At 46.3% G+C, this 27,272-nt stretch overlaps 1 protein-coding gene across 2 annotated transcripts; it reads left to right on the top strand.

Annotated features, from left to right (window-relative positions):
* AP1B1 (adaptor related protein complex 1 subunit beta 1) lies at positions 1 to 27,199 on the top strand. 2 transcript variants are annotated; one of them, XM_069961447.1, is made up of 22 exons: positions 1 to 250; positions 4,197 to 4,258; positions 4,348 to 4,453; positions 4,993 to 5,128; positions 8,309 to 8,554; positions 9,132 to 9,322; positions 9,409 to 9,630; positions 9,715 to 9,835; positions 10,608 to 10,703; positions 10,799 to 10,914; positions 11,181 to 11,346; positions 12,196 to 12,294; positions 12,481 to 12,740; positions 13,936 to 14,140; positions 15,635 to 15,664; positions 15,770 to 15,904; positions 17,346 to 17,491; positions 17,578 to 17,707; positions 17,846 to 17,930; positions 18,079 to 18,165; positions 25,122 to 25,276; positions 26,750 to 27,199. In XM_069961447.1, exons 2-22 carry the CDS (start codon positions 4,222 to 4,224, stop codon positions 26,822 to 26,824), a joined length of 2,844 nt encoding a protein of 947 aa, XP_069817548.1. In that variant the 5' UTR covers positions 1 to 250; positions 4,197 to 4,221; the 3' UTR covers positions 26,825 to 27,199. The 2 variants fall into 2 exon arrangements, with proteins under 2 accessions (XP_069817548.1, XP_069817547.1); XM_069961446.1 differs by having other exon boundaries at positions 2 to 157.
* Positions 27,200 to 27,272: the final 73 nt, after the last annotated feature.

Here is a 27,272-nt window from a genome sequence, read left to right as displayed (position 1 = left end):
CCTAGACGTGGATACCGGATGTCCCAGTAGTCGTCACTTCCGGGATCAGGTGACAGCCATATTTGCAGAGATCAGCCGGGAGGAGGAGGAAGATCCGCAGACGTCTGACATCTGATCAGCCCGCAGCCCAGGACCGGTCCCCGCGTCCTTCATCCAGGTCAGACGCTCCGCATCCTCCTCGTTCCCCGATCAGGGCGGCGGGGCCGGAAGTGGGCGAGCAGCTGGTGACCGGGTGTGATTACAGCTTCCGGTGGGTGAGGAGAGTGACAGCTCAGTGCGGGGGCTGCGGGCGGCCTGGCTCCATTCATTCCTTATACACATATGTCAGCTGCTGCATGCTGGGAGTTGTAGTGCCAAAAGAGTGGATTCCTCTGTCGCTCTTCAGGTTGATCAGTGGATTTAGGTCAGGATTCTGGTAGAAATACATTGTAAGTTCCAGTATTCAGTAATGGAGCTCCTGGGACACGGCTCTATGACTAATAAAGTGGAGGCAGATGAGGCTACTATCCTATAGCTGCCCCCTGTGGGGGACTGGCCCAGGCTGCTTGTGGAGAAGCAAGGCCCTGTAATACTATGGATGTCATGTGACCTTCTAGATTGGGGCACGTCATGTGACCTAACCCCTGTGTCCCTCATTCACTAAGGTCTATGGGAAGACATGGGGGAACCCACATAACCTGGGAAGAGCGTTCAGACAGATGATAGGTATCTGATTGATGGAGTCCGAACTCGGATTCCCACCAATCATGAGAACACGCGTCCCCTGGTGTACAGATCAGCAATGCCATGCTCTACTCTCACTTCATTCATACACTATGAGGCTGATGAGCGCTGTAGTGAGGTCTCAGCTTTTAAAGGGGGGACATCAAAGGGGTTATGTGGCGCTTGCAAACTTTAACTTTAAACATAAACGCTTTGTTAGCGCTCCACGCTCCCCTGGTGTTTCGATGCTGTCGCGGGTGTCCTCTGCCATCTGTAGCCGCTGTTACTTCCAAGGCGAACTCTTCTTGGGAGTGACAGCCCGCTCAGCCAATCACTGGTTGCGGCACTGTCCTGTGTCAGTCAGCGATTGGCTGAGCAGGCTGTCACTCCCGAGACAATCTCATCTCGGATGAAACTGCGGCTACAGACGGAGGGGGCACCTGGGGAGCGTGGAGAGGTAAGCATAAAGTGTTTATGTTTTCTTATATGGCAGCAAGATGTAAAAGTGCAAGCGCTGGATAACCCCTTTAACAGTGTACCCCAAACCAGTGTCCAGCCATAGTGGGAGTTGTAGCTTTGGAACAGCTGGAAAAGCGCAGGTTGGGGACCACTGGTTTAGACTTCTGGACACAATAACGGATTTTGAGCTGGATCAGTGACTTACTGTATGCCATCTGGATAATCTGACGCAAATTCTGTTGCTCGTGGCCGCGTGCATTTCCGCCAGTGCCATAGACTCCATTCTATGCACAGGTGGATTTCGGCAAAAGAATTGACCTGTCAGTTCTTTTGACAGACGGCAGAATTCACCTGACCTTAGAATGGAGTCTGTGGGACGGGCAGAAATGCGTGTGGGTGACTTATCCGCCCTTATCCCATAGTTTAAACCCATCCTTAGGGTACAGGATCTGCTTCAGATCTGATGCTATGTTCCATCATTTAGTTACACTGGTATCTGCAGCAGATCTTATATGTGAATGTAATTTCTTATCTTATATTATATGTGTAATGTAATTTAAAAACACAAAAAAAACACACTGGTGTACCATTGCATGTGATGGCTGCAGCTAATTTCAGTTGTCCAGCAGAATTACAAATGCAGCTGTGAAGTATAATACCAGCTTTAATGAATGGTTGCAATGTATTTTCATAATTACTTAGTCTTTAAAGTGACTGTACCACCAGGCCCAGGCTGAAGCACTGGAGGCAGGCCGACCCACCCTTAGTGGGAGGAAACCCTAGCCCCTCTATCATAGGGTTCCATTGATTCTAATGGAGTCACGTCATGGAGGGGCTGGAGTTTCCTCCCACTAAGGGTGGGTCGGCCCGCCTCCAGTGCTTCAGCCTGGGCCTGGTGGTACAGCCACTTTAAAGATGAATTCACACATACAGCATCTGCAGAAGATTCGATGCTGCAGATATCAATGTAACTAAATGATTAAATACAGAGTGAAATCTGCTGCAGATCCTATGTATGTGAATGGACACAAAATGAGTTTTTGAGCTAATATGGCAGCTGCTTTTGTTGGATAAGAAATAGGTGAATCCTCACAGTTCCAGTGCTGGTGGTCTCATGGCTCCCCTGTAGTCTTTGTATTGATGTGCTGGCCCCAGGGAGCACGTGTAACACTGGTGATGTAGACTCAGGATTGTTGTAATCCATGCAGTCCTGTAAGGAGAGACTAGTGATAAGACCACTGCTCTGTCAGTGGGGGGATTTAGAAGCGTGACTATGGGTGAATTTCTCATTTTCTCAGAAACTGCTTTTAAATGTTGTTTTTAAAGCCACTCTGTACCCACAATCTGATCCCACCCAACTGCTTGTATCGTCGAATAGCTGATTTTAATCCCAGATCTGTCCTGGGGACCATTCAGCAGGTGATACAGCTATTGTCATAAAAAGCAACTTTTAGGCCGCATTCACACGTTCCGTGTTCATATCTGTACAGTTCCCATGTTCCCAGCAGCATATCAGAGATGCTGCCTTCCATGTCCACGTGTGATTGCGGCCTTAAATTTGCAGCCCTCAAATTGACACTGCCTTGAGTGTCTGTGCCCTTGCAGAGGCGGTGCGGGCCTAGGACATGGGTACTCTAGGCCACACCAATTTGACAAAGGGCTGCAAGTTTAAAAGTTGTTTTTTAGGACCATAACTGCATCACCTGCCGAACGGACCCCAGGACAGACCTTGGATTAAAAGCAGCTATCCGAAGGTACAAGTTGTTTGGGGGGGGGGGGGGCAGATTGTGGTACAGAGTCACTTTAAACTGAAAAATTCCTGTAAGCTGACCAGCCGGTTTGCTGCCTGTTGTGTAAATCCCATTTCTGTCAGGCCTTGATAACTATACTCCATGTATTGTTCCGAAGCCAGTGAGATTGGTGTCATGTGACAGATGTCTGAACTGTTGCAAGTAACTGGGAGGAAAACCTGTAAGACAGGTCTGGTCACTATGTAGGCACTTACTAGGGTGAGTTATGGGGTCAGTCCTAAGCCACCTTATGCTTTGTCATCACTAAATATCTGGGGTCTCTATGTCTGATGCATGCTGTATTTCTCATTTTATACCTGTGTACTGAAGTGTGAGCATTGGAGAATTAGCCACAGAGTAAAGAAGACCGCAAGGAACAGTACCCAAATATATGTCCATTGTAAGCTGTAACAAGTCACTGTAGTGCTATGAGACTGACGGGCACTGTTTTAGCTCATGGAAATCTACAGCAGGTTACAGTACCAGTCTTTGGATTTTAGATATACGTTTTGCCTATCCTGTTAATGGGTGTTCTTACCTCTTCACACTCCTCCAGTCTCCTATGTCATCCTTGGTCCCTCGCTGAACGATCTCGCTACCACTTCCGAGATGGAATTGTATGGCGTTGACAGTCTTCTCAGCCAATCACTAGCCTCAGCACTTTCCTGTCACAGTCAGTGATTGGCTGAGCAGGCTGTCACTGCCAGACAAGTCTGTTTCTGACCGGGGACCGAAGGTGACGTAGGACGACACCGGGGAAAGTTATATGTATGTTATGTTTTGGATCTGGGTAGCAACATATCTAAAGTTAATTCTAAGTGGAAATGCTCTTTAATATGCTCTTGTGTACAGCGATCATGCTAAAGGCACTGTTCCTTCCACCTATTGCTAGAAATATAGGGATTTTAATATGACTTCTAACATTTGAATTGACCATATAACTTATTTTCCATGTGTACTATATTCAACGGCTCTATAGTCATTATTTGTCCCTAGTGGGGCTCCCAATCTGATATCAGCATACATATTATATTGTGTCAGCTTGTTTGGTAAGGACATACATATTCTCCAACCTGGAATTCAAGTGTGATCCCTTTGGCGTTGCTTCATTCCTCCCCTCTGACCTTCTCCTTGTTTTCTTTCCTGTTGGAGGGGGGGTGGTGCGGCTCTGTTCCTTCCTGCCGATAGCTCTCTAGAAGGGCTCCCTACTTGTGCTCTGACCTACTCTATCTCTTCTCTTCACAGCTAAGAGTGAAATCCCTCTGCAAATATGACAGACTCAAAGTATTTCACCACCACCAAGAAAGGTATGGCGTGGAGATCCGGGCGACCTGTAAGTAACAGCTGCCTTGGAAGTCATCAGTGCTGGAGCTATTCTTGTGTTTCCCACCTACAGGTGAGATCTTTGAGCTAAAAGCAGAGCTGAACAGCGACAAGAAGGAGAAGAAGAAGGAAGCTGTGAAGAAAGTCATTGCATCCATGACCGTAGGGAAGGATGTCAGGTGAGCGGGGGGATTCCATGATATCTGATGGGGTGTGTTATTCTGAGGGAAAGTATAGTAAAGTATAGACTGGATGAGTGGAAAACTGGAAGTCTATCATACAACAAATGATCAGTCAACTCGCTAATTTAGTGTTTTCTGACAACCCCAGTAATCCTCAGGTCTCATATTTTGCTCAATTTTATTAATTCCATTAAAGGCGAACTATCAGTAGGTAAGATGGATCTAACCTGCTGATAGACCCCTATTGCGCACGGGGTGCTGAGGATGAAGGTATGTCTCTTACCTTCATCCTCGGCTCCATTCCCATGCAGTTTTAAAACAATCGTGTGTCCGGTAAGGGTGTTTGGAGCACTGCCCTGCCCCCAGAGCGCCAGTGCTCCAAACAATCTTACCAGACACAGGATTGCATTAACAACTGCACAGAAATGTCAGTACCAGTAATAGAAGGCAAGCTTGTGTAATACTGGACTTAGAGTCTGTGTGTATGTAGAGGATTCTATGTCACTGTGTAATTGTATCTCTCCTATTTGTTACAGTGCCCTGTTCCCCGATGTGGTGAACTGTATGCAGACTGATAACCTGGAACTGAAGAAACTTGTGTATTTGTACCTGATGAACTATGCCAAGAGCCAGCCAGATATGGCCATCATGGCTGTAAACACCTTTGTTAAGGTGGGTGATCATGAACAAGCAACTCCAAACATGGATGTATGAAATGGGATGGATAAAAGAAGCTTTCACCTGCTACATATCAGCACGCCGGTATTTAGTAAAAAGTAGAGATGAGTGAACTTTGAGCACATTCAGGGTCGCCCGAACCCAAACTCGCAGCATATGATTACTGGTGGCTCAAGAAGTTAAATGCAGTCCTAAGGCTGTCTGGAAAACATAGATACAGCCATAGGCTGGGTGCATGTTTTTCAGGACTCTCTAGGGCTGCATCCAGCTTCTTCATTCATGGGTAATCAAAGCAGTGTGTTCCGGTTCGGATGAACCCAAACCTGCTCGCAAACCTGCTCGAAGTTCTTTCATCACTACTAAAAAGCATTTGTCCTCATGCTTTTTTCTTGATTTGACCCGATTTCTGGCTTAAAAAGGGCTTTGTCAAAATGAGAAAAACATACCACCTATCTTCCAAAAACAGCACCACAGCTGTCTTCAGGTTGTGTTTGGTATTACAACTCTGCATTGAGCTGAACTGCAATACCAGACACAAATTGAGGACAAGAGTGGCAGTGTTTTTGGGGGAAAAAAAGCTGCTATGTTTTTCTAACCCTGTAAGACCCCTTTATTTGTGGTTACGGGGCTTAGCACTAAAGTACATAGTGTTGTGCTCGGCGTTTTTCTTCCTTACAGTCCAGATCCACAGGATCTGCTTCAGATTTGTTGCTGCAGATCTGCTGCAGATCCTGTACATGTGAATAGACTTTTATAAATATTCTGTATGTCTGCTTTCTTACACCACCACTATAGCAACAGTGAACAATAAGCCTCAGCAATGGCGATCTCTTTGAGAAATTGCCATGCTGATAATTTCTTTTAATAGAGTTATTCTAACACCCCCCTCCCCACTACATATTTTACCAGCACAGGTAAAAGATTTGTTGCTGGTGTGTGTAAGTGGTGCATAGGTTTCAATGTTCACAGTGGTTTCATGTCACAGATTTCCAGGCTGTGTTCATTAGTCTACTTCACCTACTGGTGTGTACTGTGTTGGGGATGTATGGTGTGTAGTACTGGAGTTTTATATCACAGTATGCAATTCATATTAAAAGGCCAGTATCCCAGCTTAGCTCAGCAGCAGTGAACAAGCAGCCTCGGTAGTTGGGTCTGTAATGTACACATAGTTTTACAAGAGGGCATTACATACTAAGGCTATGTTCACATGCTGTGAACGAACGGCCGTTCCCTGACCCCGTCCGGGTCACGGAACGGCTGGTCTCTGGCCGCATCATCCCAGCCGGCACTTAATTACAGGCCGGATAATCTTTCCGGCCGCAGGGCTCGCCCGCATCAGAACCGGAGCCGTTCGCTTCATTGTGTGAACTGACAGGGTTTCCTACGGCCTCAATTCATTGAATTGCGGCTGCAGAAAACTGATATGTCAGTTCTTTGCGGCGCCGCACGGGATCCCGTCCGGAGTGTAAACAATGTGTATACGCTCTGGCCGGGATACCATTGAAGTAGAGGCATTGTTCCACCCCGCACAAAGTATGGCCGTTGTTGCCGATGAGAACAACGACCGTACTTTTACGTAGTGTGAACATAGCCTAAAAATGTTAGGTTAACTACTAGAATCATTATATTTTCTTTTTTTAATTTTAAGGTAATTAAATAGCGTTTTCTTTCCATATGGAAAAAAGTGAAAGCAATGTCCCTTTCAAAAAGAATAAAATTTTATTAAATTTTTTAATAAATGTACATATGTAGTATATGCCAAATGGGGAAAGCACGGCCTGAGGACTGCCAAGTTAGAAATAGTAACTGTTCCCAGTGTGGTTGTTCTCTGTCGTCATGTAAGATGCCAGTTTGTGATAGGACAAGAGTCGTGGCATCTGCTTCATATCATCTCACATCTGCTTCTTTTTTGCCGCATGTAAAGCTAATCGATATAAAACACACCATATCACTATGAAACATGGCATAAAGACTACATATATTGGCACTATATTGCACAGACCCTGAAATACTGATAACAATTGCCCCTTTAGACCTAATGGATGTTTTAGATATCACTGTGGTTATATTACACTTGTATATTAAACTGCAACCACTTCACAGGCTCAGCTCTTTGCTACCGAAGAACACACAGAAGAATTATAAAAAGTAGATCTGTGTCTAAGTTACTTTTAAAGTGTCAGTGTAATTTTTTAGTTTTTTGCCGAAATCAATTCTTTGTAATTTGGTTTATTGGGCAAATATGCCATTATCTGCATTCAAAAAGACTTTCCCTAGGTGCCCCCCCCCCCCCCCCCCCCCCTCCTCTCTCTCATCCACTGCTCATTATCACGAAATTTCGACTCTTTTACATCATTTGAGTCCTGTCTAACCTATTGAGAGGGGAGTAGGGAGATTAGTCGCGAGCAGAGAACAAAGGATTACACGGTGGGAGCTGTATAAAAGCCAGTATTCAGAGGTCAAAGAGGTCAGTGCTGACTTCAGAGGAGAGAGCCCGGTGATGTAGCTGTAAATTAACTCTTTGTTGTCCTGTTTTGGCGCCTCATCTCCCTCCACCCCTCCCCTCTCCATAGAGAACAATGAAGACAGGGGGGAGAGCTTCAAACTGCTTTTTCATGATAAAAATGCATTTTTTGGCTATTAAAGCCAATTACAAAAGTTTCTTAACATCGCTTGTACTATTGATTTCTGCAAAAACATCCCTGCTGAATACAGCATGCTTGCCACAGCTCCATTCATGTTCTGCCTAATGCAGTCATCAAAATGAGCCCACGTGTTAGCACAGTGCATGACTGTCACATTATAGACAGTGAAATTATTTATATAGAACCCACAGCAATTGATATATTTGTATTTTATAGAATCTTCCAATTCTTCTGTTTAGAAGTAAATAGAACTATTTGAAGTCCCCTTAGTCACCACTATAGGGAGGTATCTGAATACAGATTTATACAGGTCTTGTTAAACGTATCCTCTCATTCATGTGCGCAGGGTATTCAGGCCTCTTATACCAGGTATTCCAACGTATTCTGGTTTATGAACTGAAATAATAAAATATAGGCTTTTTATTCAGCGGTCATGTTATACTACCTAGTATGCTCAATACCTGTAACTCTGTATTCTGTAGTCATTGCTGATGGATATACTTTTTGACTTATCCTTCTTGCCCTTCAGGACTGTGAAGACCCAAACCCGCTGATCCGTGCCCTCGCTGTGCGCACCATGGGCTGTATCCGCGTAGACAAAATCACAGAATATCTTTGTGAGCCGCTGCGCAAGTGCCTGAAGGATGAGGACCCTTATGTGCGCAAGACGGCGGCTGTGTGTGTAGCCAAACTGCATGACATTAATGCTCAGTTAGTTGAAGATCAGGGATTCCTTGATACCTTGAAAGATCTTATATCTGACTCCAATCCTATGGTAAGGAAACCACCACTGTAAGGTGTGTTTTTTTTATTTTTTTTGGTGGCTGCTGATGATGGGTAGTGTAAAACTTGCAGCATGTTAAGTTCATCACATTCAGGTGATAGCAATATTGTAAGCTGGCCCTTTAACACACACCAATATCATGAACAGTACCCTTTAATTGGCCTATGTAAAAGGGCCATAAAGGGGTTATCCAGACGTAGACCACTTTCTTGCAGAAATCGCACCACTCCTGTTCTCAGTCTGGACGTGGTTTTGCAGCTTAGTTTTACTGAAATGAGTGAAGCTGAAATGCTTTTTCTAATCCTGGATAACCCCTTTAATTCCATGAGTGAAAGGAATACCTGGGGGAATGGGTTTACAGAATTGTTACTGAGTTTCAGATTCTCTTATCACCTATAATATTCAAAGCATTTTTGATCCTTTCCATGTTCCTTACTATGTACTATTATTGTAAAGGAACATTTTATGGTAAAATGAGTAAAAACAATGCGAATCGTGGATACTGTGTTGTCGTAGCAAGTAACATACTTACCTCATTGTGACTGTGCATTCTGACTTCTCATTCTAGGTTGTGGCTAATGCTGTAGCCGCTCTGTCAGAGATCGCTGAGTCCCATCCGAGTAGTAACCTCCTGGATCTGAACCCACAGTCAATCAATAAACTACTAACTGCTCTCAATGAGTGCACAGAGTGGGGTCAGATCTTCATCCTGGACTGTTTGGCCAATTATGTTCCCAAAGATGACCGGGAAGCTCAGAGGTAAGTATGAAATTACGTAGATGGACATAAGTTATGAGTACACACACACACGCACACACTTAATTTGATACATTTGTTCTTCGCAGTGTATGTGAACGTGTTACGCCTCGTCTTTCACATGCTAATTCAGCAGTGGTCCTCTCTGCGGTGAAGGTTCTCATGAAACTCATGGAACTCCTATCAAAAGACTTGGATTATTATGGCACTTTGTTAAAGAAGCTGGCACCCCCTCTTGTCACTTTGCTCTCGGCTGAGCCTGAACTGCAGTATGTGGCACTGCGCAACATCAACTTAATAGTGCAGAAAAGGTTAGCTCTCCATACTGAGAACTGTCACCAATACTCTACTCATAGTAGGAGTATATTGCTTAGTCTACATGTCTTGTCTTCCAGGCCAGAGATCTTGAAGCATGAGATGAAAGTATTCTTTGTTAAGTATAATGACCCAATCTATGTTAAACTTGAAAAACTTGACATCATGATCAGACTGGCATCACCTGCAAATATTGCCCAGGTTAGTGGCTTTATTATACATGCTACATGTATTAAGTTAAAGGGGTTATCCAGTGCTACAAAAACATGGCCCCTTTTCCCCCACTTTTGTCTCCAAATTGGGTGTAGTTTGAAACTCAGCTCCATTGAAGTAAATGGAGCTTAATTGCAAACCACACCTGACCTGGAGACAAGAGTGGGGGAGAAGGGGCCATGTTTTTGTAGCGCTGGATAACCCCTTTAAAGTGTTACTGTTATTTGAATAAACTTTTGACATGTCACATACATGTTAAAAGTTTATATCTGTTTCAGTCCCAGTGCTGAGACCTTCTAATCATTAGATATAGCTGGGTGAAGTGCAACGCAACGTGCTTCACTCCCTGGCTCAGCCCTTAATTCGACTAACTGCAGGACGCTGGTTCCACTGTAAGTCTATAGCCAGGGAGATGGCTGTATGTAATGATTGGAGAAGGTCTCAATACCGAGTCTGTGCAACATTTATTTAAATGACACAAGTGCTTTAAAGGGGTTACCCAGCATTAGAAAAATATGGCCACTTTCTTCCAGAGACAGCACTACTGTTGTCTCCAGTTTGGGTGGTGTTTTGCAACTCAGTTCCATTGAAGTGAATGGAGCTTAATTGCAAACCATACCTGAACTAGAGACAAGAGCGGTGCTGTCTCTGGAAGAAAGTGGCCATCCACGCTGGACTAACCCTTAAAGGAAAAACACCTTCTAGTCAATATACCACTACTTGGCTAATTTTTTTTATTTTTTTTTTGGTGTGAATTTAGGTTCTGGCTGAACTTAAAGAATATGCTACAGAGGTGGATGTAGATTTTGTACGGAAAGCTGTTAGAGCCATTGGACGTTGCGCCATTAAAGTGGAGGTATAACCTTACCTTTTTGTTAAGCACATTGACAGGCTTAGTATTGTGAAGACAATGATTCTGAATTGTAATTTTATAATTTGCCTCCCTTTCAGCAATCTGCAGAGCGCTGTGTCAGCACCCTACTGGATCTTATTCAGACAAAGGTGAATTACGTGGTCCAAGAAGCTATCGTGGTGATAAAGGACATTTTCAGAAAGTACCCAAACAAGTAGGTTTCACTGGTCCCCCAAAACTATAGTTTGTGTGTCCCAGGGTGTCTTTTATTGGTGGAAGCGCTTATTATCATATGGGGGATACTTCCATAGAGAAGTGTATTGTTTGCTGGTGATGAGTAATGGCTTTGAAGGAAAGGCAGATTATAGTCAGTATTAATCCATGTGTAATAGATTTGATGCATGTATAATAACCTTCCACTGTTTCACAGTCTGGCAGCAGAAACAATGTGACGCTTTATATTCACCAATCTTTCATTAGATATGAGAGCGTCATCTCCACACTTTGTGAGAACCTGGACTCTCTTGATGAACCAGAGGCAAGGGCGGCCATGATTTGGATAGTTGGAGAGTATGCTGAGCGCATTGACAATGCTGATGAGCTGCTGGAAAGCTTCTTAGAGGGATTCCATGATGAGAGTACACAGGTCAGTTGTGAAACATCATCTCTGCTTTGCCTTTGTTGGTCACAGGACATGTCATTCATGCTTCGAGCATTGTTACTCATGGTGTCTCTGTGGACCATTTATTGGTTAAAAGTAGTGAAACACAACAAGAACTTCATATGATTAGTATCCCTGTAATTATGCTGACCTGTACAGTTAAAGGGCCTTTTATAGGGGCCAATTATTGGCTAGGAGCCTGTGTAAAAGTGACAGCAATCAGCTGAGGACAGGAAAATGCAGGCTTTGTTATCAGCCACACATCTTCCTATGTGAACAGGAGACGTGTGGCCGATAGCAAAGGGAAAATGACAGCATGGATATGTAGTTTCCAGATCACAAGCCGTTCATACTTATTGAGCAGCTTGTGATTCGGCATTTGGCTCTCCTGCTCTCCCGTCCTCTGCGGCTGCTGTGTCGTCAGTTTGCCAGATCCTCCAGAATGATTGACAGCAGGGGGAGGTGGGGCCTGAAGATACAGGAGTCAGTAGAGCAGGGATGCGGGATCACAAGTAGTGCAGAAGGTGATTACACACTGCTTGGATGTATACATATCCGTACATCAGTTTTCTTGGCTGCATGAACAATACAAGGATTGTCCGTGCAGCCCGGCCACTCGATTTGTTGTACCATGTAAAGGCACTGCAATCGAGCGCAAGTCTCACTGATCTGCACTTGTTTGTGTCATTGCACGGCTCCAAGGACCCTAACTTATCACAGAGTAAGTGTTAAAAGGTACCATTAAATACTACAAGTGATCTGAAAAAGACCAGCTAGATTTGGGTTGAACGTCTGTAATAGCTATCTGTGTTAAACTATCTACTTTTGTTTTAGGTCCAACTTCAGCTTCTTACAGCTATTGTGAAGCTGTTCTTAAAGAAGCCTACAGAGACGCAGGAGCTGGTGCAGCAGGTGCTTAGCTTGGCAACTCAGGTGAGTGTAACACAGAATGTATGAGAAGTCCATATGGTGCACTCATAACACCTGTAAACAGACATTTTATATCCGCTCATAATTATTACATAGATGGAGCTATATGGAGAGTCCGTCTCTGTTATGCACCGCTATTTACTATTTCTGCACAGGTTTCTTATATCTTATTCATACACTTTATCATAGGATTCAGATAACCCAGATCTCAGAGATCGTGGCTATATATACTGGCGACTGCTTTCCACGGATCCTGTTGCTGCCAAAGAAGTGGTGCTGGCAGAAAAACCTTTGATCTCAGAAGAAACTGACCTCATTGAGCCCACTTTGCTGGAAGAACTGATCTGTTACATTGGTACACTAGCCTCCGTCTACCACAAGCCTCCAAATGCTTTTGTAGAGGGAAGTCGTGGAGTTGTTCCTAAAAGGTTACCACCTCGGGCTGGCTCGTGAGTATTGGATGACGGGTTGTTTTATGGGTTTCATGTATGATGCAGAGAATGGCTTGTGTGTTGGACTCGCTTTGTCCCGCTAAATAGAAATGGGATATAAAAACTTATTTAAAGGAGAAGTGCCTTGAAAAAAAAAATCCAAGATGGGGGTGAGGGAACATAAAGAAAGTATACTTACCTGTCCCAGTGCCCCTGTTACGCCATTCTCACTGCTTTCGGACAGCCACCTCATGAAATTTTTGTTTGCCTTCCTGGTACATCATAATCCAGGCTCTTGCTGCGCAACATCACAGCCCCGCTAATGGATTGACCAGTTAGCCAGTCAGTAAGTGCAGTGGTGCCCTGCCCCAGTCATTGATAGGCTGAGTGGGAAATCCATCTGCCAGGTACGTGACTTTGCTGGAGGAGGCCGGCGGTTATCAGAGATCAGTAAGGCAGCACTGCGAGGGCATGGGGATATGGGGATGGGTAAGTATACTTCCTTTATACACTTAGCTAAGGGGAGACTGCACAACCCACCAGGGTGCTGCTTAGGGCATACTAAATGTAAAACCACAACTACAAAACCCAGAAAAGGAGTAAGCCCATAACAATGCAAGCGCACACCCGGATAGAAAAAATAAACAAATCTTTATTAGAAATACATAATCAATTATTACACAACAGCAATTAGACTAGGATCCCTATACATGATTAAAAACAATTAAAATCAGAAACAACATGGGAGAACCAGACAATATAAGGAAACCCCCAGGTCTACAACCCAATTAAATGTATACAACAACCTTCCCTAATAAATAGACACACATATACACAAAGTATTACCAATAAATATAATATAAAGTGCTGTGTCTGAAAGTGCTAATCAAAAATATTTTTCCCTATAATGTACAGAAGCACAAATCCAAATACTACATAGTGTGAAAAAAACTAATCCACAAAATTAAATATATGAGCTATATAAACAAACAAGTCATATCACCATGTGCATGGGAAGCGGAAGCAAATTGGGGTGACCCATGATGCCCTACGCGTTACGTCCACCAGGAATCCCCCCCCCCTCCCCCCGCCTGCCTGTGATTGATTGAATTTTTTACATTTTTTATGGGACTTTTTCTTTTAAGCCTATAGTGGTTGTAGAACTAGATTTCAGGCAGACTAATACTAGTTTACTTACTTTTTTTGCTTACAGCAGTGAGAGTGCAGAGAGCCCCGATGCAGTTACCGCAGTGCAACCCCAAGTGGAAACACTCCCTTCAGTCATCCCATCTCAGGGTGATCTGTTGGGTGACCTCCTAAACCTTGACTTAGCCCCACCAGTCAGTGGACCTCCACTGACTACCAGCACTGTACCATTGGGCGGAGTGGATCTCCTGAGTGGTGGACTCGACACTCTGGTATGTAAACAACATTTAGCCCCTCTATTCCCTGCATAAAATACTTGAATTTGTGTAATTAGTATACATATATATATATATATATATATATATATATATATATATATGGAAATGTTTCCTTTTATATTTTTTTGAAAGATATTCCTATTAAAGGACAGAATGTACACAGTATGATGATGTGTTTATGGTCTGGACTGTGCATCGCTACGTGTAATAGTGATGCCTAGCCAATGGCTGATGACAGTGTAAAGTAAAATAATAAACATTATACTTTTTGACTCTCCCTTGGTGTCCTTCTGCCTGTTCGCTGCTTACCGTAGTCGCCCTTTAAGCTTCTTAAGTGACAGGCCGCTCAGCCAATCACTGGTCGTGGCCCTGTCCCGTTTCACCCAGTGTTTGGCTCAGCAGCCTGTCACTGCTCAGAACTTCAACAGTGGCTGCGGGGAACAGGGAGCAGGAAACCAGGGAGCTTGGACAGGTAAGTATCATTTTTATTACGAGGTATGTGAAACAAGGGCTGCACGGACATCGCTAACAATGCCCATGCAGGCCTTACTGCAGGATTATCAAGCAATTTACTAGGCTCTATAAGCGAGCGTCGATCTCGCTCCTTTACTGTGTTAATTGGTCCGTGTATTACGGCCTTGAGCAACAGGCTGCACTGTGGAAGTGGAATGAATCCATGGCCTAAAACACTGACTGTCATAGAGCTGGTCTGAAATGGGGAAACATCCTGTACTGAGCACATACTACACGGAGTGTATCCAGGGACCTGATTTGTAGCTTGATTTTCAGGGACTGAAGTGGGGCACATTATGTAATGAGCACATACTATAGTAAATAGCGTGTATCCTGGGAGCAAGCTGTTGACTATCACAGAGCAGGGAGTGAAGTGGGACACATCATATATTGAGCACATACTATGGTTAATCTATAATATAGAGTATATCCAGGGAATAAATCACTGACAACACAGGACATACCATGTACTGAGCACATACACATAAAAGTGTCAGTAGTCCCTTTATATCTCTCATGCTTTGCTTGGTGGTTAAAATGTAAAAAAAAAAAAATCATCTCTTCCATAGTGTATTGGGCTGATCTTGTATTTCATTTTTTTTTCTCTTTCTGTCAATGTTCTTTCCTGTGCTGCTCCCGCCTGCTGTTCTCCGGCTTTTGTGTGTGTCTCCCTGCCTCTTTCTGGTTGCCTGTGCTCTGCCTCCCCTCCCATCTGCTTCAACTCCAAAGATTGTGGAAGACACAGAAGGGGTATGCTAGGGAGCTCTATACTGCATGGATTGTTGGGGGTTGCTTCGATCCCCATAGGGTTTCATCAAAATTATCACCCACTGGTACAGAATTACATTCATGGGGACACACTCGCTAGGAATCGCCATCACATCCTAGGGACTCTAGGGTAGTTCTGTGGACACCATTTAAATACAACCTCCTTATGGGAATTCTTCTTATAAACTGTTGTGTTTTATTTTACAGCTGGGTGGTGACACTGGTCCAAATCTCACTGTAAGTGCAATTCCTGGTTTCTTTTAATATATATTTTTTTCTATAATAATTTCTATATAATTATAACCCGTTGACCCTATATGTTCCTTTGCCTCCTTCTTGTAGTTGCCTACTGGCTTCATGGCTCCTCCAGTGGCTCCAGCACCTCTTGGTCCTCCACTCTCTGGAGGACTTAGTGACCTGTTTGATTTGGGTGGTGGAACAGGTGCAATTATTGGGTCTTATGTGGCTCCAAAGACAGTAAGTAATATTTTTTTATACATCATGGCATAGCATTCATCGGTATATGCAATCAGAGCATTGCATATATAAGTCCCCTAAGGGAATAAAGATTTATATTACCCCCTTTCCCATTATACAAATAAAAATATTTTTAAAATATTTTTTAAAAATTACATATCAAAGAGTGCGAAATTGTCCAATCTCTAAAAATAAGTAACAATATTGGTTACTGGTTACGCGGTAAACTGCGTAAATGAAAATGTAAAAAAAAAAAAGATTGCAAAAAAATCAGCAATCAAAATTTTTCTGTTACACCAATATGATACCAATTAAAAACTAGAGATCATGGCGCAAAAAATTACACCCCCAGGCACCAATGACCTTGGTTATGAAGGGGTTAAAGGCCAAAATTTCAATTCAAAATCATTGGACAAACTACCTAAATATCATCATGTTCAGCCTGACTCCCATTGGGTGGGGGTTATCGTTATTAGTGCAGCTTTCTCACATATAGGGGGAGATTTATCAAACGTGGTGTAAAGTGAAACTGGCTCAGTTGCCCCTAGCAACCAATCAGATTCCACCTTTCATTTTCCAAAGAGTCTGTGAGGAATGAAAGGTGGAATCTGATTGGTTTCTAGGGGCGACTGAGCCAGTTTCACTTTACACCATGTTTGATAAATTTCCTCAATAGTTTCTATGGATGTTACATTACGCAAGTCTGCTTACTAAATAAACAGCACATTTTTGTACTTGTAGGCAATCTTACTGTAATAAGCACCCCTGTGGGTTACCTCCTCTGTAATAAACCCCCCTTTAGGTAAGCCCCCATCCCCTGTAGGTAATTCCCCCTGTACATAACAGAGATGCACGGCTCCATCATCACAGCGGCGCAAGCATTCAAACAGTTTCCCCGCTCCCGGCATGATATTAATACATCATGCTGTGCAGGGAACACTCCAGAACAGGGAATCACCATCTGTTCATGTTTAAAACCACAGGCACAGTCCCCAGCAGCCGAGTGCCCCCTCCATCTTTAACCCTTTCTGTGCAGCAGGGTTAATAGCAGAAAACTATTTGCATTGGCTCTTGCTGGTGACTCCTGCCCTCCTTGCTCACGAGAGCAGGAGGAAATGAGGTGGGGTGGTTTTCTGCTGTTAACCCTTTAAATCATCAGCCCCCCGCCCGGCCAAATTAATAAAATTAATTTGATCGCCCAGCCTTAGGGTCCATTTACACAGAAAGATTATCTGACAGATTACCTGCCAAAAATTTTAATCCAAAACCAGGAATGGGTTTGAAAAGAGGAGAAATCTCTAGTCTTTCCTTTATGACTTTGGCTTTAAATGTTTGGCAGATAATCTGTCAGATAATCTTTCTGTGTAAATGGAAATATTTTGATGCTCCCCCATGCAGTCTTTGTAGCTTTTAAGCTATTTATTATTATTTCTTCCTACAGGTATGGTTACACGCAATGAAAGGCAAAGGCCTGGAAATTAGTGGCACCTTTGCCAGAAGGTCCGGTGCAGTATTCATGGATTTGCAGTTTACCAACAGAGCCCTTCAGGTCATGAGTGACTTTGCAATACAGTTCAATCGCAACAGGTATACAACATGATCAGTGAAGGCCTCTAGGAGATTTGTTATTAATATATATGGCTAAATCATTCCTTTTTAAACTTACTTTACAGCTTTGGGTTGGCACCAGCAGCTCCCCTACAGATTCTTACCCCCTTGGCCCCCAACCAATCTACAGAAGTCTCTCTCCCTTTAAATACAATCGGATCTGTCATGAAAATGGAACCTCTCAATAACTTGCAGGTAAATTGACTGTATTTTTACCCATAGTGTGTGTAGGGGTAAAAAATTGCTACTTACTACTTTTTTTTTTTTTTTTGCTAGCAATTTTGATATGAGTATAACATCCACGTTTCATGCAGTATTTGTGTTTTCCTGCAGGTGGCAGTAAAGAACAACATTGACGTCTTCTACTTTAGTGTGGTGTATCCACTTCACATTTTATTTGTAGAAGATGGAAAGATGGGTGAGTGTGCTTCGGGTTCTCTAGCAGTTTTTCAGAAATAATACTATTTTTTTTTTTTCCTTTTTCCACCAGCATAGGTGTGTTATTATGTAGAGGTTATTTTGTAGGGGATAATGCTCAGGAGTTTCCTTTCACTTTTTATAAACAGAGCGACAGATGTTTTTGGCTACATGGAAAGACATCCCCAATGAGAATGAGGCCCAGTTTCAGATCAGAGATTGTCCTCCCAGTCCAGGTAAGTGTTGCATGGATATGGAAAAAATACAAAGATGTGAGTTTTCATCGTGTTGCAAAGAACTATTTTTCTGACTCCTCTACTGTATGATGTGATGGGGAGCAGCCCAGTCTTCAGTAACTCCTGCACTCTGTGTCTGTAATCCTAAGGGCTGTCCCTGTAATGATAGGGCACTGGGGCTGGCACTGTGCACATAAACCAAGAATAGGAAATGTACAGTAAAAAGGAGGAGTTTTTACTCACCGTAAACTCTCTTTCTCGTAGTCTTCATTGGGGGACACAGACACCGTGGGTATAGGCTGCTGCCACTAGGAGGCTGACACTAAGAAAAAACAAAACAAGTCGGCCCCTCCCAGCAGGCTATACCCGCCCACTGGCACTGAGCTAATTCAGTAGTGAAAAAGCAGTAGGAGGAGCCGAAACAACCATAAAGAAAAAACAGTCCACACTCAAAATCTGAAAAAAACACCGGCCAACAGGCAACCTTAATCAGACAACAGAGGGTGGGTGCTGTGTCCCCCAATGAAGACTACGAGAAAGAGAGTTTACGGTGAGTAAAAACTCCTCCTTTCTCGTGCGTCTTATTGGGGGACACAGACACCGTGGGACGTCCAAAAGCAGTCCCTTGGGTGGGAAGAGACAGAGTGGAGCTAAGAAGAGGAAGAAGCCACTGCTGCCTGCAAGACCATGCGGCCCAGACTCGCATCGGCCGATGCAAACGTGTCCACACGGTAAAACCTAGAAAAGGTGTGCAGCGAGGACCACGTGGCGGCCTTACAGAGTTGAAGAGCTGAGGCCCCATGACGAATGGCCCAGGAAGCCCCAACCGAACGAGTCAAGTGAGCTGCAATCCGGAACGGGGGCGACTTACCCTTACTCCGGTAAGCCTGCGCGATGGCGGAGCGGACCCAGCGAGCCAGGGTCGCCTTAGACGCTGCTGACCCCTTTCGAGGACCCTCAGGGATGACAAAGAGTGAGTCCGAGTGTCGAAGAGACTTTGTCCTGGAGAGATAGATGCGCAGGGCGCGAACCACATCCAGCTTGTGGAGCGCGCTCTCCCTTGGATGAGAGGGGGCCGGGCAGAAAGAGGGAAGAACAATATCTTCGTTGAGGTGGAAAGGCGAAACCACCTTGGGCTGAAAAGAAGCCACGGGCCTAAGTACCGCCTTGTCCTGGTGCAACACCAGCAGGGGAGGACGGCAAGAAAGGGCTGCCAATTCCGAAATCCTCCGGACAGACGTAACCGCCACCAGGAAAGCCACCTTAAAGGACAAGATGGCCAAAGGCACTTCCTGGAGGGGCTCAAACGGAGGAGACTGCATAGCATCCAGGACGAGATTCAGATCCCACGGGGGAACTGGGTGCCGATAAGGAGGTGCAATGCGCGCCACTCCTTGGAGAAAAGTCCTGACTTGAGGAACTGACGCCAATGGTCTCTGGAAAAAAACTGAAAGGGCAGACACCTGGCCCTTAAGAGAGCTCAGAGCTAAGCCTGCGTCCAGACCTGCCTGGAGGAAGGCCAGGAGTTGCGCCAGAGAAAAGGGAAGTGGAGGCGCAGAACAGGCCTCACAGTGACGGAGGAAGGCCTTCCAACAACGATAATAAATCCTTGCCGATGCAGGCTTCCTGGCCCTGATCATGGTTCTAATGACCGCATCAGAGAAACCGCGTGATTTCAGAATCCAGGTTTCAACAGCCACGCCGTCAAACGTAGCGTGGCTAAACGCGGGTGGCAGAGCGGACCTTGAGTGAGAAGATCCGGTCGGTCTGGTAGACGCCAGGGGACGTCGGCGGCGAGGTTCACGAGATCCGTGTACCAGGCGCGCCGTGGCCAGTCCGGGGCCACGAGGATTACCGGAAGTCCTTCCGACTTTATCTTTCTCACCACCCGCGGCAGAAGCGGGAGAGGAGGAAAGATGTAAGGGAGGCTGAACCGACGCCAGGGAATCACCAAGGCGTCCGAGGCCAGAGCCAGCGGGTCCCTCGTCCGGCAGACGAACTTCGGCAGTCTGTGGTTGAAGCGAGACGCCATCAGATCCACATCCGGTGTCCCCCACCTGCGACAGATCTGGGAGAACACCTCGGGATGCAGGGTCCATTCCCCTGGATCCACCCGTGCACGACTCAGATAGTCGGCCATCCAGTTGTCCACACCCGGAATGTGAACAGCGGACAAGGCAAGCACGGTTTCCTCCGCCCAGGAGAGGATCAGCGCCACTTCCATCATGGCGGCCTTGCTGCGGGTCCCGCCCTGATGATTCACATAAGCCACTGCAGTGGCGTTGTCTGTCTGCACCCGAACGGGGAGACCGTGGAGCTGTGTCTGCCAGTGCAGAAGGGAGAGACGGATCGCCCGCAGCTCGAGGATGTTGATGGGGAGGCAAGCTTCCTTGGCCGACCAGGTTCCCTGAACCGTCAGATCGTTCCAAACTCCTCCCCAGCCCCGCAGGCTGGCATCGGTGGTCACAATCTGCCAATGAACGGGGAGGAAGGAGCGACCCAGAGAGAGGCTCGGAGACCGCAACCACCACTGAAGGTCTTGGCGTAGGCGAGCCGGTAGTTTCACCCTCCGATCTAGAGAGGGGAGTGACCTGTCCCACCGTGACAGCAGGAAGAGCTGCAGGGGGCGGGAATGAAACTGGGCAAAAGGGATCGCCTCCATAGACGCCACCATCTTCCCCAGAACCCTCATACAGGAGCGTATGGACACAGGGCGGTGGCTGCAAAGAGCTCTGATATTGGCCTGCAGGGACTGCAACTTGTCCTCTGGAAGGAAAACGCGGGCCTGTACTGAATCCAAACGCATCCCCAGAAAAACGATGGACTGGGCAGGGACCAGGGAGGACTTGGAACGGTTGAGCAGCCAACCGAAGCGAGAGAGCGTATCCAGAGTGATATGGAGGCTCTCTAAATTCTGGTCCCTGGATGGAGCTTTGACGAGTATGTCGTCCAAGTAAGGGGTTACTGAGACACCTCGAGCCCGAAGGAGAGCCATGACAGCCGCCATGGTTTTCGTGAAAACCCGCGGCGCCGAAGCCAGGCCGAACGGGAGAGCCACGAACTGATAATGCTCTTCCCCTACTGCAAAACGCAGGAAACGTTGGTGAGGAGGATAAATCGGCACGTGAAGATACGCGTCCTGAATATCCACCGAAGAAAGGAACTCGCCTGGCTCCAGAGATGCGATCACAGAACGCAGGGACTCCATCCGGAAGTGAGATAGTCGGACGTAACGATTCAGACGCTTGAGATCTAGAATCGGACGTACCGAACCGTCCTTCTTCGGAACCACGAATAGGTTCGAATAGAACCCGCGGAACCGTTGAAGAGGAGGGACGCGAACAATCACTCCCTTCGAGAGGAGTGAAGGGATGGCCTGGAAAAAACCGGCCGCCAGGGCAGGGGACCTGGGGGGACGAGAAAGGAAAAAACGATCGCGGGGAACGGAAACGAACTCGATCTTGTAACCCTGTGAGATCAGTTCTCGCACCCAGGCATCCTGAACATGAGCAAGCCAGACCTCCTGGAACAACAGGAGGCGGCCGCCCACCTGAGGAGATCCGGGTGGGGAAAAACCTTCAGGAGGAGGAGGGCTTGGAGGTGCCAGGCTTAAAGGGGGGACGGGAGGCGGCAGATCGCGCCTGCCAGGAAGAACGGTTTTTGGAGAACCCGGACCTCTTGTTCTGGGGGGCCGCAGTCTTCCCGGAGCGAGTCGGCGGGAGCGACCGAAAGGAACGAAAGGAGCCTGGTTTGCGACGGGAATCCTGACGCTTGGGGCGCTGCTGTGGAAGATTGGTACTCTTCCCCCCTGTGGCATCAGAAATTATGTCATCCAGGCGTTTCCCAAAGAGACGAGAGCCCGCAAAAGGGAGGCTGGTGAGAGACCGCTTGGAAGCGTTGTCAGCCCGCCACTCACGAAGCCACAAGGACCGGCGAATAGCAACAATATTGGCCGACGCAAAAGCCGAACAAGCTGCAGCGTCCAGGGAAGCCGAGCAGAGGTACTGAGCTGCGTCTTGAATCTGTTGGGCGAGGTCGGTCAAGTCCTCGGCCGATACGCCAGAAGTAATGCCGTCCCTCAGTTGCTTAGCCCACACTGAAATGGACTTGGACACCCAAGTGGAGGCAAGAGTGGGAAGGAGAGATGAGCCAGAGGCCTCAAAAGCCGACTTAGCCAAGGACTCGGTGCGTCTGTCAGTGGAATCCTTAAGAGACGACGCATTGTCCAGCGGAAGAGTCGTGACCTTGGTCAACCGAGAGATCGGGGGATCCACAGCAGGTGGACCTGACCAGCGAGAGACGAGGTCCTCGGGGAAAGGATAAAGGACCGACAAGTGTTTAGGCTTTGAGAAACGCTTGTCTGGGGTCTTCCAAAATTTGGAAAACAGGTCCTCAAATTCCTTGTGACTGGGGAAAGTGCTGCGGACACGGTGGCCGCTTTTATGGAAAAAAACCTCATCAGCAGGCGAGGGGTCCGGAGAATCCTTCAATTGGAAGGTATCGCGGACTGCGGCCACAAGGCTGTCAACAGTGGAAGCCGCGGGGGAAACATCCTCAGGATCAGAGTTGGAAGCCGACTCCGAATCCGACAGATCTCCAGGCGAATGGGATCGCCTGTTAGGAGAGATATGAGTAGGGGCCAGGCTAGTTCCAGGGGAGCCAGAGGAAGAACGAGAAGAGGCACGGCGAGGACGCTTGTGAGAGCGACTCCTGCCGGGTCGTACGCAACTGGCTGCCGGGCGGGATTGGGCAGGCGCTGAAGAAGAAGCAGACAGGCGATCAAGGGCGGCCGCCACAGACTGGGACAACTGAGCCATCTGCGACACTGACTGGCAGAGAGAGCGCGCCCAGGCCGGAGCAGACTCCTCAGACTCCGGTGGGGGGTCCTGAGTAGGGGACATAGACGAACAGGACTGCATGGAACAAGCAGCGCAGATAGGCTGAGAGTGGCCAGAAGCAGATTTAGTGTTACAAGACGTACAGAAATAGTAGGTAACAGAGGAAGAGGGAGGATGCTGGCGGCGTGTGGATTCAGATCTTGAGTCAGACATAATGAAAAACTAAATATATATATATATCTATTAGTAGAAAAAAACCACAGCCAGCTAGTGTATTCCTACAGGCAGATAACTGATGGAGCAGAGAAGAAACCTGTAGAATGACAGAATACACACAATGAGAAAACTCAGAAAGGACAGAAAAAATATGGAATAAAGTCCCAAAGAGACCTTACCAGGCATGAATCTGTGGAAGGAAGCAAAGGTCCGGGCAGGGCACAGGACGGCTGCTGACAGAAGAAGCAGAAGAAGCAGACTGGCCAGGGAGAACAGGCTGGGGGTTGTAGTCCCACGGCTAAGGACTCCTAACGACCGCGGAGCTGCGCAGTCTGCCGAACCGACCGGGCTGTACAGAAGACCGCGTCACGTGCGTAGTGACGCGTCACGTACGGCGTGACGTCAGACGTCGGACCGCGCGGGAAGAAGAGGCCCGAGAACCGGAAGTCACGGCCGGACCCGGAAGACGCGGTCCATAGGAGAGAGGAGGGGGGCCCCGCAGCCGGCCCCTAAAGCGGCATCCCAGTTCCCGACCCCCCCGCGTGCGGAGACGGTATGAGGACCGGAACGCAGCGGGGGAGGGAAAAAGGTGCAGGGAACGGAGCAGGTGCCCGGAGGGACGGACGGGGACTTGGGCTCTCTACCCCCCCAGATAGCAGAGCGGACTAGAGACAGACCGCGGGAGGGAACGGGGGACCCCAGGGGGAGGGAGAGGAGTAGGGGATCTATTACTTACCCCTGTGAATGACCCCTTGATCTTCTGCCGGCACTATGCCGCGCTGCCGCGCGCAACTTTGGGAGGCTGGGCGGGCAGGGGCTGGCGGAGCAAGTCCGCATTAAGGAGCAAGCAGACAGCAGGGCTAGTCTGTGTCCTGGGCGCTGGGTCCGGCCGGTGGCAACCTAGGGTAAACAGCCCCTTTCCAGTTAGGTTCTGTGCCCTGGTTGCATAAGGGGGGATCAGGGCGAGTCTTTAGTGACCCACCGTGCCCCAGACCTGTAAAAAGGAAAAAAATTAAGCATTTTAAAAAACACAAGCAGAAACTGGTCTGGAGTAACCAGACCTGCGTCTGCCTCCTACTGACACTAAGCTAAACTGAATTAGCTCAGTGCCAGTGGGCGGGTATAGCCTGCTGGGAGGGGCCGACTTGTTTTGTTTTTTCTTAGTGTCAGCCTCCTAGTGGCAGCAGCCTATACCCACGGTGTCTGTGTCCCCCAATAAGACGCACGAGAAATCTTTCTTCCTTTATGCGACAAATTATTGGTGTACTCTATACTCTGAAAAAATATGGTACTTTATAATACTTTTCAATCTCTTTTCACAGGGAATTTTTAGACTGCATATGCCACAGCTTAGAGGGGTAGTTCACCAATTTTCCAAATCTCCAGTCCTTCAGTACTTACCAGCGGCGGTATGTCCTGCAGGTAGTGGTGTATTCTCTCCAGTCTGAAGAGCAGGAGAGGTTTCCTATGGGGATTTGCTACTGTCCTAGACAGTTCCTGACATGGACAGAGGTGGCAGCAGAGAGCACTGTGTCAGACTGTAAAGAAAACACCACTTACTGCAGAACATACAGCAGCTGATAAGTAGTGGAAGACTGGAGATTTTTAAGATAGAAGTAAATTACAAATCTCTGACACCAGTTGATTTGAAAGAAAAAACATTTTGGTGAACAACCCCCTTTAATCTTGCAAATATAGGGGGAGATTTATCAAACATGCTGTAAAGTGAAAGGAGTATGTGTAGCTGACAAATGATGGAAGTGTAAGGTAACAATCCAGTGATTGTGCCGCCTGATCTGTACATGAATGTGCACATTGAGCCATCAGAGGTGTGTCACTTTTTACATAGCAGTGCCCATTTTCTAGCCTTTCATGTTGAGCCATTTTGCATTGATTTCACAGACACTGTCAGCAACAAGCTGCAGGCCAGCAATGTCTTCACCGTGGCCCGGCGTACAGTTGAAGGCCAGGACATGTTGTACCAGTCTATAAAGCTCACAAACGGCATTTGGGTACTAGCAGAACTGAGGATGCAGCCTGGAAGTTCAAGCTGTGCAGTAAGTATCCGGTTATTACATTGTTACATTGTTCAGCATCGTGTTACATCAGCCTTAGCTTTTATATGAATAAATCTTTGTTTTTAGCGGCTTCTTTATTACTGCTTTATATATATACAGAGTGTTGGTGGAAGCTGTTTTCTTATAGAGGCAGGAAACAGTTTTCATTAGTCATCACTCTGAGTAACTACTAAAGACCAGTGGTTTCATCATAGATTTATTTTAGTAATAAGTACAGCCAACAAATATGGTTGAGATCGTCCTGTGTTAGGGTCCTTTCACACTACGGAATTAGTGCCGAAATTCCATGCTGAACCCCCGCCGAATCCTGCCTGCTATCTGTTTCCATGGATGGCCTTGCGCGCCTTTCCGCATGTCAATTCTTTGAGCGGAGAGGCGCAAAGAGCAGAGGCACGCAAGGCCTCCCAATAAAACACATAGCAGGCAGGATTCGGTGGGGGGTTCCGCATGGAATTTCGGCACCGATTTCATAGTGTGAACTAGCCCTTAGGTTTAAAAAGGGAAACTGCATTCCATTCAACTTCATATATGTCTAATATCAAAAATCTAGGTTTCTAAGCAAGCTGAGGTGAGAATGTAAAATCAGAAAGTTGCATCACTTTTTTTTATATACAGTGTATACATTAAGTAACTTGAACTTGAAGTTGATTTGTTTAGGTTAAGTGTAGGCATTACACTAGTCAGGCAGGAGATCAGTTCTTGCTGTTGAAAACTAGAATTTGTTTAGACCTCTGTTTGAAAATTTTGGGGTGTTCAGATGCCCACTGATTATTAGATATAGCTGGGAGAAGTGTACAGCTGAGCGCTTCATTCACCAGCTTACTACCTTTTCCGTCTTGCTGCAAGAGGCGTTCTCTATGGTATGTCTATGGAGCTGGTCTCCTGCAGCAAAACAAAGATCTCAACTAGCCAGGGAGAGAAGCGCCTAACTGCACTCTTCTCCTAGCGAGGACTATAACTACTATATATCCTGCAGTACTATATATTCGCAGTAGTAGTAGTATCAGGGTGGGGAGGGCCTGTGAGAGCTAGAAGTGATCTCATAGGTAATGAGGTCATCATGTAGTTCACAGGAAGTCAGCTGACCCTGAACAGACTTTTTCGTCTGACACATTAAACACTGTGATTTTCTGTGGGTCAGGCTTGGGGATCACATAGCTCAGTTGCAGTCATGATAAATATATCTGCAGCTGTGCTTGAAAAAGCAGATGGTGCTGTAGGTCTAGTGATAGGGAGTGAATCATGTAGGCAAAAAAAAAAAAAAACAACATGGGGTGATTCTCTAACTGTATAGGAACGTAACTTCTATTTTATCGCTTGTATTGATCCCTAGCTTTCAGAATAACATCTTCCATCATTCTTGGCTGTCTCAACCTCTGGACAGAGCGCTCAGAATGCTGTACAGTAATCTATATGTCCTAAATGCATGAGAATTATATTTTCTATTAACAGGTATCTCTGAAGTGCCGGGCACCTGAGGTGTCACCATTCATCTTCCAAGCCATCGAAATAGTGCTGAAGAACTAAGCCTCCTTTGCACCAGCTGTATGACGATCACCGACCTTCCCGTATGAAGGCTGGGCATATGGGAAAGATGCCTTGTGCGCATGTGTCTGCTACTTTTCTAATCGGGATAAATGAACATGGACCAAATAAATGAATAGTGTTGATTTTATTCTCTTACTCCCAGAGTTTCTCCTTATCCTGCCTTCATTTTAAACCCTTTGCTACCACATGGACGGCACAGGGGTTAAACTGTTCACTACTCTCCAGAGGATGTGAGTAGATCGCACCCCTTTTTATGGTAGATGCTGTAATGGTTCTGCTGGATCCTGTTAATTTAAACAATAAAGAACTTGGATAAAATGTACATAATAAAATCTTTGATATGTGTGATCCTCATCCTTCATTAATGATTCATTCTCATGTTAAGTGTGTTCACCTTCCTATCGATGTCCTGGATAGGTTAAAGGGG

The sequence above is a fragment of the Dendropsophus ebraccatus genome, chromosome 3, assembly GCF_027789765.1.
Source record: "Dendropsophus ebraccatus isolate aDenEbr1 chromosome 3, aDenEbr1.pat, whole genome shotgun sequence".
NCBI classification, from domain to species: Eukaryota; Metazoa; Chordata; class Amphibia; order Anura; family Hylidae; genus Dendropsophus; species Dendropsophus ebraccatus.
The sequence above is the reverse complement of the archived record's forward strand: the minus strand, read 5'-3'. Positions and strand labels throughout refer to the sequence as shown.

Excerpts from the sequence above, each read along its gene's own strand:
- AP1B1 (XM_069961447.1), top strand. The coding sequence starts at position 4,222 with ATGACAGACTCAAAGTATTTCACCACCACCAAGAAAG. Across the intron at positions 5,129-8,308 it reads CTGTAAACACCTTTGTTAAG|GACTGTGAAGACCCAAACCC; the intron begins GTGGGTGATCAT and ends CTTGCCCTTCAG. Across the intron at positions 15,905-17,345 it reads CTTATGTGGCTCCAAAGACA|GTATGGTTACACGCAATGAA; the intron begins GTAAGTAATATT and ends TTCTTCCTACAG.